This window comes from Hemibagrus wyckioides, linkage group LG06 (genome assembly GCF_019097595.1).
Source record: "Hemibagrus wyckioides isolate EC202008001 linkage group LG06, SWU_Hwy_1.0, whole genome shotgun sequence".
Lineage (NCBI taxonomy): Eukaryota > Metazoa > Chordata > Actinopteri > Siluriformes > Bagridae > Hemibagrus > Hemibagrus wyckioides.
In genome coordinates this window covers 36,390,588-36,411,361 of record NC_080715.1, presented here as the reverse complement: position 1 = coordinate 36,411,361, position 20,774 = coordinate 36,390,588, and the positions used below count along the sequence as shown (strand labels likewise).

At 40.7% G+C, this 20,774-nt stretch overlaps 2 protein-coding genes across 8 annotated transcripts; both read left to right on the top strand.

Annotated features, from left to right (window-relative positions):
- Positions 1–4,509: 4,509 nt before the first annotated feature.
- Positions 4,510–9,249, top strand: pycr3 (pyrroline-5-carboxylate reductase 3). Of its 2 annotated transcripts, none has more exons than XM_058391150.1 (6): positions 4,510–4,727; positions 6,592–6,656; positions 6,758–6,937; positions 7,691–7,843; positions 8,611–8,703; positions 8,786–9,249. In XM_058391150.1, exons 1-6 carry the CDS (start codon positions 4,643–4,645, stop codon positions 8,966–8,968), a joined length of 759 nt encoding a protein of 252 aa, XP_058247133.1. In that variant the 5' UTR covers positions 4,510–4,642; the 3' UTR covers positions 8,969–9,249. The 2 variants fall into 2 exon arrangements, with proteins under 2 accessions (XP_058247133.1, XP_058247132.1); XM_058391149.1 differs by having other exon boundaries at positions 4,511–4,727; positions 7,631–7,843; positions 8,786–9,246.
- Positions 9,250–11,206: 1,957 nt separating this feature from the next.
- eef1db (eukaryotic translation elongation factor 1 delta b (guanine nucleotide exchange protein)) lies at positions 11,207–20,577 on the top strand. Of its 6 annotated transcripts, none has more exons than XM_058392796.1 (10): positions 11,277–11,339; positions 12,098–12,156; positions 14,414–14,528; positions 14,632–14,703; positions 16,125–16,193; positions 17,104–17,188; positions 17,281–17,384; positions 17,479–17,688; positions 17,817–18,011; positions 18,798–20,577. In XM_058392796.1, the coding sequence occupies exons 3-10, from the start codon at positions 14,415–14,417 to the stop codon at positions 18,834–18,836; spliced, it is 888 nt and encodes a 295-aa protein (XP_058248779.1). In that variant the 5' UTR covers positions 11,277–11,339; positions 12,098–12,156; position 14,414; the 3' UTR covers positions 18,837–20,577. The 6 variants fall into 6 exon arrangements, with proteins under 6 accessions (XP_058248778.1, XP_058248779.1, XP_058248775.1 ...); XM_058392792.1 differs by lacking the exon at positions 11,277–11,339 and adding an exon at positions 12,509–13,243 and having other exon boundaries at positions 12,095–12,156; positions 17,482–17,688; XM_058392795.1 differs by lacking the exon at positions 12,098–12,156 and having other exon boundaries at positions 11,207–11,339.
- The last annotated feature ends 197 nt before the right edge of the window (positions 20,578–20,774 follow it).

Genomic DNA, 20,774 nt, shown 5'->3' with positions numbered 1-20,774 from the left:
ATTTCATACACACTCACTATGGATAAAGTAAGAATGGCTTCATGCATTTCATCAAGCCTTTTAAACTTTTAATAGTAAATAGTATATGAATCAAATCCATTGCAATCTCCGAAGGTGCAAGTATTCACACCCCTCTCATTTTGTCCACCACATTGGACTTAAAATTTCAAGTCAGTCTAGACTCTATACCCCTTAACGACAAAGCAAACACCAGGTTCTTGATAACGTTACAAATTTATTAAAAAAAGACAACTAAATAATTATTCAGACCCTCCTGCGATGAAATTCATCTTGGGTGGATCTCATTTCTCTTGACCATCTTTGAGACCACTTTTATTTTAGTCGTTCTCTGACAAATATGCTTGAATCAACATGATGTGGAAAGGCAAGCACCTGTCATGAGGTCAAAAGATCTACCTGAGATCTGAAAACATTTTTGCGGCATTCAAAGTTCCCAAGCCTCCATAATTCACAAATAAAAGAAGTTTACAACAATCAGGAATCAACACTCCACTGATCTGATCTTTACAGCAGAGTTGTCAGACAGAAGGCTGCTTGGAATTTGCGGCAAAAAAAACCTAAAGGACTTTCAGTGTCATAGAAGAAAAACAAGATTCTCAGGTCTGATGAGATGAAGTATGAACTGTTTGCGCAATACAAGTGACGAAGCGTGGTGGTGGTAGCAGCATTTGGTAGGACACTCTTGTCCTGAACAACTTTTAATTCTCATTTGTACATCTGACCAATTGAGGTTTAAGGGCCTTGCTCAGTGAGCTTTAATAACAAGGGGCAGCTTGGTGGTCCTGGGATTTGAACTCGCAACCTTCTGATTAGTAGTGAATCGCCTTAACCACTACCCCTGGTGGAAGTAATGAGACTGTAGGTGTAGGGACTGGAGCACTGGTCAGGTTAATAGAAAAGCAGAAAGCAGTTAAATGCCCTGATATCCTTATTGACAATCTGTTCTGGAGAGTTCAGGTCTTCAGATATTTGTGGTTAAAGGTTCGTCTTCTAACAGGAAAATACAAGAATGGCTCTGTGAATGTCCTTCAAATATGTCTGGAGAATCAAACATGTCTGGAGAAACCTGAAAATGAGGTCTAGTTACAGTCTCCATCTCACCTGACAGAGCTTGAGAGGATCTGCTAAGAACTTCGGCTGAAAATCCTCAAAGCTTCTTGTGCTCAGAAAGACTTGAGACTGTAAACTCTTCCGAAGGTGCTTCAACTAAGTTCTCAGTTAGGGAAATGAATATTTTTTGTTTTTCTGATTTGTTATTTTTTTGGGTATGGAGTGTAGAGTATTGTGACTTTTTTTTTTTTAACAAAGTGAATGCACTGTATTTTTAATATTCAGTGGATAGTGTTTCAACCATTGAAAACATGAAGTTCCAAAAAACTTTAGCTGGATTTTACACCAAAAGTATCACAGCTTCCTCTCAAAATGTTTTCTACACTAAAAAAAGAAGTCCATCTTAGTAATTATATCAGTTATCAGGGTTTTTGGGGTTTTTTTTTAAGGTGAACATGATTGAACAAGGGTGTTGTAATACAACAAATCTTTAATATCTGCTTTCTTTATGACAAAACGTTGTGATGGATGTGATGGAATTTGTCTTTGCTGGGATATTAAGAATGTTTATTTTTTTTAAGTCATTTACTAGTCACTCTGTACAGAGTTAGAAAAGTTTTGTATATAATGTATATGATGAGTTCTGAGGATTTAATGACATTTTTGATCAGTGACCAAACATGAGGTTTTGAATGAAGATTTTCTGTGAAATAATAGAAGTTGATTTTACCAATTCAAATTAAATCTATCTATCTACTTCAGCATACCAAGACATTGTGGACAATTTCATGCTCCCCACTTTGATGAGTGAGTTTGGTGTGGAGGAACTTCACAGAGTCCTGACCTCAAACTGATAGAACACCTTTGGGATGAATTAGAGTGGAGACTGTGAGCCAGACCTTCTCGTCCAACATCAGTGCCTGACCTCACAAATGTGCTTCTAGAGGAATGGACAAAAATTCCCATAAACACACTCCTAAACCTTGTGCATGTAAAGGCAGATGCCCCAGTTTTGGCCTGGCTCGCAGTCTCCGCTCTAAATCATTCCAAAGGATTGAGGTTCTGTCGGGTTGAGGTCAGGGCTCTGTGCAGGCCAGTCATGGCAATATAGTCTATATGGTATAGACGAGTTAGAACAAGAAACTCGACACAGCAAAACCTGCAGAACTGGAACCTGTTCAGGACAATGCGTCATGCATGTACTGAACACCTTAAATACAACAAACGGAAGTAATGGGTGGTATTGTCCCCAGGGCAGAACCTGATCCTTACCTTTTGAAAAGCACAGTATATGCAAAAGAATAAACGTTAGTAATATAAACAGAAAATAAAGGGAGTGCTGCTTCTGTGCGCTTTAGGATCAATACATTGACTTAAAACATTTAGATTTGTGCAGAACAGACAGTGAAAGAATCATAATACTACAAATATTGTTGTCATAATGTTTTAAAAAGTTTAATCCTCAGCTCTGGATAGGTTTCCTCCATGACTCATGACTCTGACCAGGATAAAGCAATTCTAAACAATAATAAATGGATTTATTGGTGTCTCTTATCTGAAGACAACCTTATCTATATCACATTTAAACAACTAAGCAGTTAAGGGTTAAAGGCCTTCCTCAAGCAGTGGCAGTGCTGTGATGTGAACTCAACATTCACAGCAACACAATAGCTTTATCACTGAACTATAAGCCACAAACACTAAAGGCTGAAAATCCATTTTACCCAAAGGCTATCAGACTTCTGAAACAAGTTTGCCTTGATTTTTAGAGGTGGCAAATTTACAAAGGCCTTCATGGACCTTTGTTTACAGTGCACGTATGCACTTTTACTGATTTACAGTACACACATACTTGCACTATTTGCACAATTTATGCTTTTGTACCTATTGTATGTCCTGTTAAAATTACGTCAGAGGTTGCTTGAGGAGTCTCAGAGTGAGAATTTCATTGTATTGTGTAACTGACTGTATCCTGTTATTATAATGGTATCTTTTGCAGCTGTCTGTTCAGGGTTGCTACAGCAAATCATCTTGTTCCCTTCATATATTTGATTTGGCACAGGTTTTATACCAGGGGCCATTCCTGACCATTTTATGCAGACTTGGCAATGAGAGTTAACCCCTTCAGTGGCTGGGTTGTTTCCCTGTCCGGTAATCGAACCCGGGTGATGGCAGTGGACCACCAGGAATCCTGTACTGCAGCTCTTGTGGGGTGTTCCCGGTCTGCAGTGGTGGTCCAAGGAAGGAACAGTGGTGAACTGGTGACAGGGTCATGGGCGGTCAAGGATCATTGATAACCGTGGGGAGCAAAGGCTGCTCTGTGTGATCCGATCCAACAGACGAGCTACTGTTGCTCAGATTTGTGATCTGTGAATATGGTCATGTTGAATATCTCAGTCAAGATTTTTATAAATCTATCTATCTATCTATCTAGCTGTATTTTTTTAATATTCTATGCAACTGTCTGAGGAAGAAATACATAGGTCATGCTCACGTGTCCTTATTCTTTCGGCTATATAATGCATCCTAGTGTACATATTTTTAAGTCATACATTAGATATTTATTTGGAAAGGATATGTTCTGTGCATAAATTCAATAAGTAATGTTTTAAACATTTTTTAATCAATACATTGTTCGTTATTATTTCCACGATCAACAAATGAACGTGTGTTTAATAGGACTTTTGTTTTGAAATCCTGATCCCGATTTCCGCTTATTATGACACGTGTTTTTAAAAAAGAAAAAAAAATCTGTGCTCATTTAGATAAAGAATTACACCTATAAATATATGCATTTATATTAACAGATGCATAAATTAACAGACTGTAACCTTTAGCTGTAAGTATAACAAAAAAATAATCACGTGTAAATTCATCTCCAGTGAAGACAGACTTCCGGAACCAAGTTCGTTATTGTCACTACTCGCTCCATACTGGAAACACGATGTGTACTGCGCACGCGCGGAAATGCGCCCATCTATTTATTTATTTATTTATTTATTTAACAATTATTAAAATTAAAAATTATTTATTTAATAATTTGACAAAAAATTGGACATTGAAGCAATTAATAATTCAAACAAAACATGACACAGAACAAGTTTACAAAACAAGTACACTATATTATTTACAGCATACCGCATGATCATAAGCAAATCAACCGACAAAGAGAGGAGAAAACAATTAATACAAGGAACAAATAAATAAATAAAAAGGGAAGGGGGTGCTAGAGGGTCCATTTAATCTTGAATATTGAATTCACGGCATATAGTTTTATTCCCTCTTATTTTCATGCATATGCTTTAGTGAAAGGAGAACATTATTCTCTAGGTCTCTTGTGAAAACAATAAAAGAGAGGTCTGGTACGACAGGTATTTATTATAATGTTCTTATAACGCGTTTCTTCGCGCATGCGCAGAACAACAACAAAGAACCTGAGTTTCCGCACATGCGCAGTACAAATCGTGTTTCCGATACAACTGTTGTATACGACTGTTATGAAGAAGGGCTTTTTGTATGTTTTGTGTTTTAAGAGTTACTTGGTTCATTTCTCCTTTTCCTTTAGAAAACCATGGACGAGTTACCTGAGCTGAAAATCGGCTTCATTGGAGCAGGAAACATGGCTTATGGAATAGCACAGGGCATCTTAAGACATGGTAGCTACAGTATATAATATCTTTATTTGTGACTAGACTAGACAAATATAGCCCATTTCATTAGACTGTATTTCTGTATTTCAGAAAATGCATCTGTTTGATTAGTTGAATGTGTATTTATTTTTTAAAAAAGGGGAAAAAAGGCAACACAAAGATCCCAACTTGAAACGTGTGCAAAGGTGCGCGCTGAAACCGCAGCGCCATCTGGTGGTTGTCGGAGGTTATAGCAGGCTGGCATGTTAGATGCTCTTTAAAAAATTATATTTCTAGCAAATGTAATCGGAATTAAATCGAACAAACAAATGCATAGAGATTATCTATGATGTGGTAAACAATTTCTGTAAAGATTGAAAGAAGGAAAATAATAGGGTTATGGTGTAAAGGATCAGGATCACAATCATCAGGATCCCCCCCCCCCAAAAAAAAAGTAGGTCAGATTAGACCTTGTCAAAATATCCAAGGGCCAGGATCCATTGTCCTGGTGTCGAAATTAAACAACAAATATGAGCTCTACATATGAAATTCCAGCACTTTTAATACGTCCTCTCTTTATTTCAGGGACCAAAGCAAATCAAACATAATGCGGAATCATCTTTTTTTTTTTACATACGCGATTTCCATGAACAATTCCACTTAAGTTAGGGATTCTAAAAATGTACCTAATGTTTTCCTTGGTCAGTGGTTTCCAGTTTGTGGGAACTCACCCCATTTGACTGTTTAACTTTAATGGATGATAGAGCGGAGACTGCGAGCCAGGCCAAAACTGGGACGTCTGCCATTACATGAACTTGAATTTAATATGAAGTTGTCCCGCCCTTTGCAGCTATAACAGCTTCAACTCTTCTGGGAAGGCTTTCCACAAGGGTTAGGAGTGTGTTTATGGGAATTTTTGACCGTTCCTCTAGAAGCACATTTGTGAGGTCAGGCATTGATGTTGGACGAGAAGGTCTGGCTCACAGTCTCCACTCTAATTCATCCCAAAGGTGTTCTATCAGTTTGAGGTCAGGACTCTGTAAAGTTCCTCCACACCAAACTCACTCATCCATGTCTTTATGGACCTTGCTTTGTGCACTGGTGTACAGTCATGTTGGAACAGGAAGGGGTCATCAACAAACTGTTCCCACAAAGTTGAGAGCATGAAATTGTCCAAAATGTCTTGGTATGCTGAAGCATTAAGAGTTCCTTTCACTGGAACTAAGAGGCCGAGCCCAACCCCTGAAAAACAACACCTGAATTCAATAATTTGGAGGGGTGTCCCAAAACTTTTGGCAATATAGTGTAAAAACATTATATGCACAAGCTATCAGTACACCACAGTGACCTTATTTCCCATACAAAAGTTAAGGAAAAACAAGACAAAGTTTTTTAGCACATTTATTTATCATGTATGACTTAATTATTGTATATACATTATATAACCAAAATTATGTGGACATCTGATAATCACACCATGAAGTATGTGAGGGTCTTGCACAGACTCAACACTGAACCACCTGACTGCACCCCCAGATCTCCTCAACATCAGTGCCTTATCTCACTGATGCTCTTATAGCTGAATATACACAAATCCCTATCTCAATATATAATGTGGAGGAAAGCCTTCACAGAAGAGTTAAGCACTTATGGGTGTGATGATCAGGTTTCCACACACTTTTGGTAAAAAAAATAAAAATGGACTGAACATAAATTTAATGCCTTCTTCAGGGCCATTTTTTAACTAGCTGCATCATGAAAACATCCCATGAAACACCATGTTAAGGCTGTTTTGTTTCCTTTGCACCTCTTTCTTCACATTCACAAGCATTTGTGTATGAAATCAAGTCGAGTATTCAACCTTCACAGTCTGTGTGTTGTGTATTATTAGGTAATGTTGTGGCGTCTAACGTGATTGTAAGCGCTCCATCCAAAAACAACTTTTCACGCTTCCAGGTAAATCATACACACGTTATTGTTTTCATCTGCATATATAGAATACTCGAAATGCAGTTAAGAATTCTGGATATCTTTATTGATCATGTCACTGTCTCTAGGCAATGGGAGTTGCAGTCACACACTCGAACGAGGAAGTAATTCACCATTCTCGTCTGGTCTTCCTGGCAGTCAAGCCCCATCTGATCCCTACTGTACTAAGTGCGCTCTCTCAACACGTCACCCCACAGCACATTGTCGTCTCGATGGCAGCCGGAGTCACCCTAGCAACACTTGAGGGGGTGAGAGAGACATCATGTGTCATATATTATACACCGATCAGCCTTAACATTATGATCACTGACAGGTGAAGTGAGTAACACTGATGATCTCCTCCTCCTCATGGGATATATTAGGCAGCAAGTGAACATTTTGTCCTCAAAGTTGATGTTAGAAGCAGGAAAAATGGACAAGCGTAAGGATTTGAGCGAATTTGATGAAGGGCCAAATTGTAATGGCTAGACCACTGGATCAGAGCATCTCCAAAACTGCAGCTCTTGTGGGGTGTTCCCGGTCTGCAGTGGTCAGTATCTATCAAAAGTATCCTTTAAGTCCTGTTTATTCTTTTACGTTTTGTAAGTATCCTTCAGGTCCTGTAAGTTGCAACTTACAAGACTTAAAGGATCTGCTGCTAACATCATGGTGCCAGATACCACAGCACACCACACTAGGGATCTAGTGGAGTCCATACCCCAATGGGTCAGGGCTGTTTTGGCAGCAAAAGGGGGACCAACACAATATTAGGCAGGTGGTCATAATGTTATGCCTGATCAGTGTATGATGTCATGGAGATACAAGTCAAGAAAAGCATCTCAAATAGTGGAGCACTCATGTCCGCTAAGAACAGGAATCAGAGACCAGGTTGATAAGCAAGAGGGCAGGTGTTCCTATTAAAGTATACAGTATTCATATATATAACCTTTGTCTCTGTCTAGCTGTTGCCCGGAGGATCTTGTGTGATCCGTCTGATGCCGAATCTTCCATGCATGCTTCAGGAAGGCGCTCTACTCCTGGCGTGTGGAACAGGGGTCAAGCAGGAGGTGGCTTCAATGCTGAAGAGTCTCCTCTCGCCTTGTGGACTGGTGGAGGTTGGACCTGAGTCTTGGATCGATGCCCATACAGGCCTTAGTGGAAGCGGTGTGGCTTTTGTAAGTATGACAACACTATACAGTGTTAAAAAGGGATGAGAAATGTCCCCTAGTGTTAGTTATACATTCCTGTTATTGCTGTTACACGTGATTAAATATCATAAATGTGACCATCTATAGCCGATGAAGTACAAAGAGAATTGAAACAACTTTACCACTGCCTTGGATCAAGTGGACCATGTGAAGTCCTTGCTATACACCGATCAGCCATAACATTATGACCACCTGCCTAATATCTTGTTGGTCCCCCTTTTGCTGCCTAAACAGCCCTGACCCATCGAGGCATCAACTCCACTAGATCCCTGAAGGTGTGCTGTGGTATCTGGCACCAAGATGTTAGCAGCAGATCCTTTAAGTCCTGTAGGTTGTGAGGTGGGGCCTCATACAGGTCTTAAAGATAGATACTGACCACTGCAGACCGGGAACACTTCACAAGAGCTGCAGTTTTGGAGATGCTCTGATCCAGTTACCTAGCCATCACAATTTGGCCCTTCGTCAAACTCTTGAATCCTTACGCTTGTCCATTTTTCCTGCTTCTAACACATCAACTTTGAGGACAAAATGTTCACTTGCTGCCTGAAATAACTCAACCACTAACAGGAGCCATGATGAGGAGATCATCAGTGTTATTCACTTCACCTTTCACTGCTCATAATGTTATGTCTGATCAGTGTATATTAGCTATAAAAATTTTTCTTTTGGTGCTTTTGCAATTACCTGACTATTCATCACATTTTACCATTTTAACATTCAGCTCTGCCTTATAGGTGTACGTGTTTGCTGAAGCCCTTGCTGAAGGAGCTGTTAAAATGGGAATGCCAAGTGTGCTGGCTCAGCGTTTTGCAGCCCAGACTATACTAGTAAGTCTTTAAATCATTACTTATAATAAAAAATAAAAAAAAACATAACTTATTGTTATTACAGCCTGTATGGTTTTGACAGGGTGCGGGTTATTTATTGCGGGATGGTGAGAAGCATCCAGCGCAGTTAAAGGCTGAAGTGTGTACTCCAGGCGGGACAACAGTGTACGGACTCCATGCTCTGGAAAAAGGAGGGCTCCGGGCAGCCGTCATGGGGGCAGTGGAGGCAGCCACAGAACGAGCGAGAGAACTCGGGTGCAGTTAATGAAGGAGCAAGATGGAGAGATAGAAAGAGAGAAGCCATGGCTAGCGTGGACCATGAGCCATCTGTTACAAAGTAAATTTTAAAAAAGCTGCTTCGATTGAATTTATTAATCAGAAACAAAGCTACATTGATATCATATTCAAACTGTAAACACACGTTTACTGTAGTACAGAGTCATTGTTTTGCAATGGTTTTGTCAAAAGTATTGGTTGGAAAAGAATTCCAACATAAATAGAATGTAAATAAATAAGTAAATAAATAAAGCTAATTAAAAGTCTCATAAACAATTATCTTGTTTGCCTCTATCTGTTAACTACAAAAGCTATTCCAATTGTAACATGTAACTTACATGCCATTATTGTATACAGTTTACACAATTAATTTCATAAATATTAAGAATCCTTCTCACCTACACCGATCAGGCATAACATTATGAACACTGACAGGTGAAGTGAATAACACTGATGATCTCCTCATCATGGCACCTGTTAGTGGGTGGGATATATTAGGCAGCAAGGGAACATTTTGTCCTCAAAGTTGATGTTAGAAGCAGGAAAAATGGACAAGTGTAAGGATTTGAGCGAATTTGATGAAGGGCCGAATTGTGATGGCTAGACCACTGGATCAGAGCATCTCCAAAACTGCAGCTCTTGTAGGATGTTCCCGGTCTGCAGTGGTCAGTATCTATCAAAAGTCTTCTTCATTTATGTCATTTTGCACATGGGCATTGTTATACTAGAAGAGATATCAGCAAAGGGAATAATTCTGGGATTTTTACACAAGTTTTTGCCATCTAAATCCTACTTTAAACCCCGGGTACAGGATCACAAACTGGAGGCTTTATATGGTGACATTGTTGGAGGTAATATGTACACTATATTGACTGCTCCAAATCATTGAATTCAGGTGTTGTTTTTCAGGGGTGGGACTCGGCCCCTTAGTTCCAGTGAAAGGAACTCTTAATGCTTCAGCATACCAAGACATTTTGGACAATTTCATGCTCTCAACTTTGTGGGAACAGTTTGTTGATGACCCCTTCCTGTTCCAACATGACAGCACACCAGTGCACAAAGCAAGGTCCATAAAGACATGGATGAGTGAGTTTGGTGTGGAGGAACTTTTCTGGCCTGCACAGAGTCCTGACCTCAACCTGATAGAACACCTTTGGGATGAATTAGAGCAGAGACTGTGAGCCAGGCCTTCACGTCCAACATGAGCGCCTGATCTCACAAATGCGCTTCTAGAGGAACGGTCAAAAATTCCCATAAACACACTCCTAAGCCTTCCCAGAAGAGTTGAAGCCGTTGTAGCTGCAAAGAGCGGGCCAACTTCATATTAAATTCATGTACATGTAAAGGAAGACCCAGTTTTGATCTGGCTCACAGTCTCCACTCTAATTCATCCTAAAGATGTTCTATTAGGTTGAGGTCAGGACTCTGTGCAGGCCAGTCAAGTTCCTTCACACCAAACTCACTCATCCATGTCTTTATGGACCTTGCTTTGTGCACTGGTGTGCAGTCATGTTGGAACAGGAAGGGGTCATCCCCAAACTGTTCCCACAAAGTTGAGAGCATGAAATTGTCCAAAATGTCTTGGTATGCTGAAGCATTAAGAGTTCCTTTCACTGGAACTAAGGGGCTGAGTCCAACCCCTGAAAAACAACACCTGTACTCAATGATTTGGAGGGGTGTCCCAAAACTTTTGCCAATATAGTGTATGTTAACCCAGGGTTTAGTAATGTACAGTGTGAAACGTCAGATTATGAATAACCCCGGGTCCAGTATGAGCAGTGTGAAAGGTCACACAAGATAACCTGGGATTCAGGTTACCTGGGGTTTACAGTGACCCAGGGTTAAATATTTCAAGTGTGAAAAGCCCTAATGAATACATCCATTTACAGCAAGGCAAACTGATGATATTAGAGGACTACTTGGTTGTTGAAATGAATGAATGTGTGCAATCTTAGTGAAATAAACTGTCTGAATCAAGGGCTAGCAATTTTCTTTTATCCCCCATGACTGTCAATGCAAAGCGCACTTTAACTCTCGCTTTCGCTCTCATTAGTTCTCGCGAGATTCAACCGATTCGAAGGACTATACCATTTTATGAAGTGTCATATTATACAAAACATTCTTTTTACTACTTTGGCTTATATGAATATTAGGAAAATGTGAGTTTGCGACGATTGTAATTTCAGTCTCATCAGTTCAGCTGTAAAAAGACACGTTTTCGAGATGTAAGACTGCAGTAGTTATCACCCGCTGTGAAGAATGGACTCGACCTCACGGCCAATCTCTCTTCAGCACCTCAGAGCTGTCTTCTCAGGTTTCGTTCCAGGTTCTGACAAACCATTTAATTCACTTATCACAAAGTGAGTATGTGTATATTTATATATATTTTTAATGACGAAGCATATTTCGTTATCAACATATTTTTCGGAATAGTGACCTATAACATTTTTTAGTCGGTTCTTATAAATTATATGAATCGTTGTCTTTTAAGGAACTGCTGTTGGCGAAAGTGGCGAAATGAATCGTCACATAAGGATAAACAGGATAAAGCATCTTATGTGGCATTAATGCGGTTTCCTATCACTCTTCCTGCTCTCTCTCTTTTTTAAACAATCGGCCCATTTTCATTTTCGGAGTATAGATTTTGAAGGATGATGTGTATTGTTAGCTGTGTTAGCTAACAGAATCAAGCATGGAGGCAGGAATGAGGACGTGCGCGTGCGCACTTGGCCATGACTTTCGGCGTTCACTAAATGCGCATGCGCTCTCGGCGAACACTGAAAGCCATGTGTTGGAATTTTTCTACTTATTTTGTGCTACTTTTGGTACTTCCTGATGAGTTTGGTTTAGGTTTTAAAGAGATCTAAAATACTTTGAACCATTGTGTTTTATGCTCATTTTTTGTGGGTTTATATGTTCATTTAAGTGCTTGAGGTGTGTAATTGAAACCAGGAAAAGTTTCACCCACACTTGACATAGATTATTGGTTCCATTGAGAATTGATTATACTTATATACAGTGGTCCCGCTTAAATTTGCCTTCTAACATCCTGATCGAATAAAAATCACGCCTTATTCTGGCTTTATCTGTTTTATTTCCTGCTGCTGACGGGGTGAAGAACAATCTGAGCACACATTAGTGCCATTTGTTTGGTTATTGTGTTACTCTTTACTAAAGGTAAGATACGCTATAGGTTTGTATTCGTTCAGCAGAAAACAGTTTAGAAAAACAGTTGATATTAACTACACGCATAGAGTCATACATGCCTCATGGGCCACTAGTTGCATGTCTACAAAATCTCAGTATCTTGTATTCTGATATCTTTTTCAATGTCTTTTTTTAATCCTCTGTCCTGTCAATACACTGGAGATATACACAGTTTACACCTCAGGGTCTTTGCATGCATCGTCTTGCCTGCTTCTGCATGTGTGCTTCGTATTATCTTCTTCAGTCAGTTACTAACTCTTTACCCGTCATGACTCTGCTTCTCTTCTCTCTTCTTCCTGCTCTTGGTCTGTACCGGACTCAGCGTAATGCCTCAGAGAATTGCGATCAATTCCAATGTGGAAGCCAAACCCGCTGACGTCGGAGGCGGTTTATCCAGCGCAGTCGTACAGGGCCTGTATTCGGAGCGTGCTGCTATATGGTTTGACTGCAGAGCGTACGAAAGAGCAGAAAGCCACTATTATATGAGGCTTCAAGAGCAGCAAAATGGGACCACGTCTGCTGCAAGCACCTCAAATTCCCAGCGCAGCCGAGAAAAGTCTCAGAAACGCCCCGAATCAGTTCCCACTCCTCATTCTCTTCCATTCTTACCCGAAAGCCCTTCGACCCATACGTTATGCGATGAAGGCTACCTATCACAAACCCCAACTCCCCGCACTCCCGCATCAGCACCAATTAACGGTCTGCCATTTGTGCCTGCATTCCTCCAAGGGGTGTGGTTTCAGAAGCCCCTCTACGACCGGGCGGAAGCGACGTTCTACCAGAACCTGTACCGTGTGACTGAGCTTCAATCCACACCCAATGACAAGCAAGTGTGCGCCGGGCATCCACGTGCCCCTGTCGCTGACAAAGCCAAATCGGATAAGGCGAAGGAGAAGAAACCAAGCAATGGTGGAGTCCAGAAAGGAAGCAGTGCATTATGTCACTTCCTGCATGCAGACAGTGAGAGGGTTTGGCTAGAACGCAGTCGATATGCGGAGGCGGAAACTCGTTTCTACGAAGCCGTGACGACCAAAACCGGCTGTAGCTTATCGCAGAAGTATGATTGTATACATACATGTATACACAATTGCACATCTTTATGCAACGAGTAGCGCAAGAGAATATTGTTCACCTTGTCGGGAATTTGAATCCTTACAATGCCACAGCCAATTAGCAAAATTAGCTGGATGGGATGGATGGCATTCTCTCTCTCTCTCTCTTTCTCAAATCTACCCCCTGTCACTCTCAGCAACACTAGCCAATCACAGGTGGCCATGAGCTCCTGTACGCGGAACAGGGCGAATAGCGCTTTCCTCCGAGTGTGCTATAGTGCCCTGTGACTGCTTGACTTCCTTTATCTGTTGTATGATGGGAGAGAGCTGAATGGAAATTGGCAGGTGACCAAATTGCTGGGGAAAAAATGTAAAAAGTGTCTCATATACTGTGTGTCTATATATATATAGAAACCTCTTATTCTTATTAATCTTATTCTTAATCTTATTAATCTTATTAATTTTTTTTGTCATTTTCCTTTGTTTAGTCAAGGATGCTGTGTAGTATAATAATAATAATACTACTACTAATAATAATAATCATAATAATAATAATAATTTGATCCTCATTTATTATTTTTATGCCTCTACCCTAAAATGAGTGGAAAGAATAAGCTCCTTCCTGTTTGTCCTGTGAAGCTAGTACTCAAGACCCGTTTTCATCGCTCTTGGTGATTTTTTTTTTTTTTTTTTTTTTTTTCCTTTAACCATCGGGACATCCAATGGTTAAAAAATGATTCTTCTTAGTGCCGTATCTCAAGAAGGAATGGTTTGTAGAATTTATATCGTTTTATTTCATTTCACTGTGATCAGATGAACCCAATTAGATTCTGGACACTATCCAAACAGGGACAAGGTCAAATGATCTGAAGTAGCTTCCTTCCTGTATGAGGTATATTTTAAAGGTATTACACTGTATTGCCAAAAGTTTTGGGACACCCCCACTGGAACCAAGGGGCCAAACACCTGAATTCACTGATTTGGAGGGGTGTCCCAAAACTTCTGGCATACGTAGACTGGTCACATCCCCGTCCACCTTGTCGGCATCATATTTTGCTTTTACGCCATTTGTTCTTCGTGTTTTCCGTTTAATTCGTTTCTGTTTTTTATTCTCTCTTTGTTTACGTGGAGTTTTTATGGAAAAACTTGACCTAGTGCCTCTGATTCGTTTCCAGAATGAGTGCAATGGAGTGCTTGGCTCAAGAGAGGATCTGGTTTGACAAATCTCGATACGACGAGGCTGAACGAAAGTTCTACGAGAGCATGAACGGCCCCACACTACCGCCTCAGGTACGCATGTGCACCGTTTGTCCAGTTTATACCGGAAATGTATTGATACATATATGAACATATCCAGAATGAACCTTAATGTTCTCTTTATCTACAAACACAGGACACGGGTGCTAATAGTATTCTTCAGGACATCGCAAGAGCACGAGAGAACATCCAGAAGTCTCTTGCTGGAGTGAGTATCATTTGGACATTTTTATACTCATTTCTTAGGGGCTCTCCTACCTTCCACTTTAATAGGAACACCTAAGATTTTAGTCGCTTATCCAAACAAAAAAACTGTGTCATCTGTGTGATTCTAACCGTGGTCCATATAATCACTTTTTAAGCAGAAAACCATCCCGGTATACACAAAAACCTTGATGTGGATGGGCTTCAGCAGCAGAAGATCACATGAGTTTCCACTCCTGTCAGCCAAGAACAAGAATCTGAGGCTGTCATAGGAACTCACGGAAACAGGCTGATTGGCATCTCTAAATTGTGTGTAGCGTGTGAATGGGTGTGTGGTTGTGCTCTGTCATGGACTGGCACTTCGTCCAGGGTGTCCCCCCACATTAAACTGCAGGTTCCCTCTGACTGCGTGTAGGATACGTGGTTCTGTCAGCTGAGATATTGGGATAAAATGTCTTTATTTTTTATCTCTCACTAATAGAGAATGGATGAGCTCCTCCAATATATATATCAAATTATTCCACCTGCAAGTGTGGGATTTTGTTGCGCAAGCTTAGATAACCGTTCGAAAACCACTCAGCATGGCTTAACTATACTTGTTAGGAAATTCCATCAGAACTATGGTGTAAAGATGCTACTGAATTTTGAGTGTGTGAGTGAGTGAGTGAGAGAGAGAAAGAGAACGAGAGAGTGTGTGTGAGAGAGAGAATGAGAGAGAAAGAGTGTGTGTGAGAGAGAGAAAGAGTGTGTGTGTGTGTGTGAGTGAGGAAGAGAGAGTGTGTGTGTGTGTGTGTGTGTGTGTGAGCGAGAGTGAGAGAGAGAGAGAGAGAAAGTGTGTGTGTGTGAGTGAGGAAGAGAGTGAGTGTGTGAGAGAGTGAGTGAGAGAAAGACTGTGTGTGTGTAGGGGCAAGTGGAAGAAAAAGATTTTAGTGTGTGTGAGAGAGAGCGAACGTGTGTATGTGTGACTGTGAGTGTGTGTGCATGTGTGTGTGAGAGAGAGTGAACATGTGTATGTGTGAGTGACTGTGTGTGTGTGAAAGAAAGAATGTGTGTGTGTGAGAGAGAGCGAATGTGTGTATGTGTGACTGTGTGTGTGTGTGACTGTTTGTGAGTGTGTGTGCATGTGTGTGAGAGAGAGCGAACATGTGTATGTGTGAGTGACTGTGTGTGTGTGTGAGAGTGTGTTTGTGTGTGAGTGAAAGAAAGAATGTGTGTGTGAATGAGAGAGCGTGTGTAAGAGTGTGTGTGAGTGAGAGAAAGAGTGTGTGTGTGTGTGAGAGACTGTGTTTTGTGTGTGTGTGACTGTGTTTTGTGTGTGAGTGAGCATGTGTTTTTGTGTGTGTTTTGAGATGTGTGTGTATATATAACCTGCTTGCTCTCGCTGTATCTCTCAGCCCTCATCTCTATACATGTTCTCTCCCTCAGTTGAAGACGACCTTGCAGCCAACTACAGGCTCCGCCCATAAACCCCCAAACCCCTCCCACAGCCTCACTGTAAGCGTGTGTGAATCAGTCACCGGTCCCGACGGTCCAAATTCATCAAACTAAATCCGTTGTTTGTGTGTGCTGTGTTGTGGACATAAAAAAAAAACCCAAACATCCTTCCTTCCTGTCCTTGCATCGTGCATGCACTTGTTAGTGATGATCATTGCTCAGTAGAGTAGTCTCTTAGAAAAGACTCGGGTTGCGATGTTCTCAAAACGGACGTGTCCGGTACGTGTGTGCTGTTTATTTGTAATGAATAGTTTGTATGTTTGTAGTAGGCCTCTTGAGTGATCGGATCACAAGCGGTCAGTATGGTTCAGACCCACTGGACTCTTTCGAACCTTGCTGTGTTTGCATTCATCACAAATGCACATAGAGAACACAACCATATCAATTATTAATTTTTTTTATTATTTTTGATGCTGTTTTGTCCTCTTCTTTGTCCTAAACGTTTCCCTGACATGCTACACATGTCTAAAACAGTTACTTCCTGAACAAGTGCGAACCCGGGTACGAGTTGCGTTCATGTTCAAGGGAATCTCAGCACAGTTCAACAGTCCGGAGTTGCCATGTTCTCGATTTTCATGTTCAGTTTAAGAACATTTAAGAGCTTCTTTCTGTTTTGTATGATTGATGAATGAAGCAAGCTGAGCAAAAATTTTGGCACCCAATCACAAGTAGCCAGTGCATACGAGACCCAAGAGATGGCCGGTTCTAAAAGGCTGTAGGTCCAGGTGACTGCTCTTTGACCCGATCATTTGAGGCATATGCCCGATGTGGCTATAAATGCATGTTGGTCACATCGATGCAGGTTTCCAGTTCTCTTTATTTGGCACTTAAGTGGAACACTGCACTCTGTGTGTGTGTGTGTGTGTGTGTGTGTGTGTGTGTGTGTGTGTGTGTGTGTGTGTGTGTGTAGACGGCAGGAGGAAGTAGTGCCGAACATGGGGAACTTCTCACACGCATGAAGAAACTGGAACTGGAGAACCAAAGTCTACAAAAAAGTAGGGAAATTAGTTTTTTTTTCTTCTGTGATTGGAAAACTTTTTTAAAAAGCAAATCCTCGATTATTTTCACTCATTCCTTTTTCTTTCAGTGGTGGAGCAGTTGCGTTCTGTTGTCTCTAACCTGGAGAGCCGAGTCTCCGTCCTGGAAAAAAGACCAGCAGCCCCAGCGGCAGTGGTTAATGGAATTTCGTCTGTGAGTACTTTATTTAAATACATTCCTGGACACCAAGTACCATGGAAATACATTTTTTTAATGTTTCATTGCTGGGTTTTTTTTCTTCCTTCAGAAGACCGCTCCTCCTCCTCCGCAGAAAACAGCTCCTGCGCCAGCAGATGATGAGGATGACGATGATGACATGGACCTGTTCGGCAGCGACGATGAGGTGGACGAAGAGGCAGAGCGTCTCAAGGAGCAACGGCTTCAGGAATACGCAGCCAAAAAGGCCAAAAAACCTGCCATCATCGCCAAATCGTCCATCCTGTTGGACGTCAAGCCGGTACGACAGTTATAAGATTCTTTGAAGTTTGAGCACTGAGCTGACCCGAGCTTGTTGAGTTACAGGGATGACCCTAACCGTATCATACCACAGTCAATTTCAGACCATGTTTCCACATGTGTGTGCAGTGGGATGACGAGACGGACATGGCAAAGATGGAGGAGTGTGTGAGATCCATCCAGGTCGACGGCTTGCTCTGGGGTGCCTCCAAACTGGTACCGGTTGGTTACGGTATCAAGAAGCTGCAGATCAACTGCGTGGTTGAAGATGACAAGGTGGGAACAGACCTGCTGGAGGAGGAGATCACCAAGTTTGAAGATTATGTAAGTATACAATACACTAATCAGGCATAACATTATGACCACCTGCCTAATATTATGTTGGTCCACCTTTTGCCACCAAAACAGCCCTGACCCCTGAGGCATGGACTCCAGTAGATCCCTGAAGGTGTTCTGTGGTATCTGGCACCAAGATGTTAGCAGCAGATCCATTAAGTTCTCGCAACTTACAGGACTTAAAGGATACTTTTGATAGAAACTGACCACTGCAGACTGGGAACACCCTACAAGAGCTGCAGTTTTGGAGATCCAATCATCCAGCCATCACAATTCGGCCCTTTGTTAAACTGGCTCAAATCCTTACGCTTGCCCATACAATTGCCTTGGCCTTATTAGGTGCCTACAGGAGTAATGATGCTTGTTACACCAACAGGGATATCTAAATGATCACGTCTGAGCTGTTTGTTCAGTTCCAATGTGTCCTGCTGCTTGTAAAATAACCTGTGTTGTAATTACAGTTCCAACTATCCCTGTGGTATACTGAGAATGGGCCTGGTTCCTCTAATCATGTTCCAAAGATTTCCAAATGTTTTGGAAAAAACATTAGCGTTTTTCATACACACGTGTATATGTTGGTAACCCATAAATTACCACGTGCATGGTACAGCCGAGTTTCACTTTATGGGTGACGCCCACAAAATTCCATAAAAGGCAATGTTCACACGGCTGAAATGACAAGTAAACGGCAGGGGGAAAAAAAGATTTTTCTAACTCTTCTGTTTTATGCTGTCATTGTGTGTATTCTGACGTGTATTTCTGTGTCTTTTGCAGGTCCAAAGTGTGGATGTCGCAGCTTTCAATAAGATTTAAAGCACTACCATACTTTTCCCATAAACTCATTCCTATCTGCACTAGACAAGATCCTCATGAAATAACATTTGACAATAAAGAGCCCTGACATTATTCTGTTTATTTACTTTTTTTCTGTTGTGCTTTTGACTGTAAAATTACCTACTCCTTTACATCACAAATAGTTACGTATGAGCAGAACAAACCTAAACCAAAACAAAATGTGCAGATTTATCTGTAGTTCTGACTTTTTTTTTTTTTTTAATGACATTAATTTCATTCATCTGAATGTGGATTGAGTTAAAATGTGCTCACTGTAGATGCTCAGGATCCATGATGCCTGTGAAAGGGTGATATTTGTAACTGTAGAAGAATCCAGGGAATAGCTAACAGGTTCTCTTGTGATAATTGTGTAGTCGTTCATCGGCTGGTCCCATCTCCTACAGCATCAGAACTACTTTCCTCTCTCTTTCTTTAGACTAATGAGGGTTTTTCCACACATGAAATATTTCCCCTGGGTCAGTGTAAATCCTGGGATAGCAGAATCCTGGGTTATCTTTTCAGGCGTTTCACACTGCTTATACTTTACCTGGGTTTTTACAATTGATCTTAGATATTCAGAATCTGATATTTCACACTATACATCCTTAAAGCCTGGATTAACCTTTTTACTTGTCACCGACGACCATTTTGATTAGTGAGGAAAAAATATTGTTGCATTAATTTATCATGTACCTGACCAGGCGTTTATTGAAATCCATCTTCGGCTAATTTTTCAGTAATTTCTTAAATACTTGGTTATTTCTGACCGCCATCCAATTTGTCCTGACACTTCTGACCCTAACTATAAAAAACAAAACAAAAGTCTCTTCTTTGCATGTAATTTCATTTCAACTTGTTTTTGATGTTATTTGTTATATTTTTACCCACAAACTCTATATTTACTGTTTACACTACAAATGGGATTTCTTTGACTATACAAAGCGGGACATATGAGACATCCGCTGTGCAATTTCTGATCCAACCGTAACATTCTAACTCTGCATCGTTTCACACTGTATCCGTTTGCCACCACAATGCAGGGTTAACAGTGTAAACGCTTCGGAGAAGGGTTTCATAACCCAGGGGTAAAAAGCGGCGCTAATCCCTGCTTCTGAATTACAAAGTGTGAAACGTTCCTCTACCTGGGGGCTTTTAGGATGACGTTAACCTGGGATTGAGGGTGCAGTGTGAAAAGCCCTATAGTGAACTATCCTGACAAATATTTGTAATTGGAACACTACCAAATAAATTGCTGAAAAGAAATACAGTATAGTAATATTGAAGGAAAGTTGTTGATGTAGAATATACCATGTTCACTGTGTAGCTGTATAGAGACGTATTTTTTCCTAGTTTTATTTAACGTAATGTTATGCCCAGTGCTTTGAAGATCAGTGGATAAAGCCTTACTTAATTTCAGGAAAATGACAAGGGACTATATCTGGATTATATATATACACTTCAGATTAAAACTGTAGAGATCGCTTCAATGATTTCTGTGAGTGTGTGAAAGTCTGCCTGTAGACAGTACAGTAGCGTTCCCTGAGATCAAGTTGTCCAGCCGTGATGCTACAGACATAAGATCTGATCTTTTCTCATGGCCCATTGATAAACTAAAACACATCAGCTGTACTCAGAAGTGACTGATTTGTCTCTCTTTTTCTCTCAGGTACTGTCTTTTCCCTTGGTCTCTGTATCTATAATAAACTGAATTGACTGTGTTCTCCAGTTGTCCCGTTACTTGTTACTTCTGTTCAGTTCGAACGCTCAAACGCGCCTAACTGTAGTATTTTCTCACTATTATTAATAAATAGTATAAATAGGAAATCCTCTCTTTGCGTATTGTGATGTATTCAGTGATGCCTCTTTAAGCAGCTGGAAATGAAACTTCATGTGGAAGAAGTGGAGCGTGGACAATTA

What these genes read in the sequence shown, in the direction of transcription:
- pycr3 (XM_058391149.1), top strand. Translation starts at nt 4,643, where the DNA reads ATGGACGAGTTACCTGAGCTGAAAATCGGCTTCATTGGAGCAGGAAAC. An exon ending in ACAACTTTTCACGCTTCCAG is followed by an intron (nt 6,657 to 6,757) that starts GTAAATCATACA and finishes CACTGTCTCTAG; the next exon opens with GCAATGGGAGTTGCAGTCAC. An exon ending in GTGGAAGCGGTGTGGCTTTT is followed by an intron (nt 7,844 to 8,610) that starts GTAAGTATGACA and finishes TCTGCCTTATAG; the next exon opens with GTGTACGTGTTTGCTGAAGC.
- eef1db (XM_058392792.1), top strand. Translation starts at nt 12,513, where the DNA reads ATGCCTCAGAGAATTGCGATCAATTCCAATGTGGAAGCCAAACCCGCT. An exon ending in TCCAGAAGTCTCTTGCTGGA is followed by an intron (nt 14,704 to 16,124) that starts GTGAGTATCATT and finishes TCTCTCCCTCAG; the next exon opens with TTGAAGACGACCTTGCAGCC. An exon ending in ACCCCTCCCACAGCCTCACT is followed by an intron (nt 16,194 to 17,103) that starts GTAAGCGTGTGT and finishes GTGTGTGTGTAG; the next exon opens with ACGGCAGGAGGAAGTAGTGC.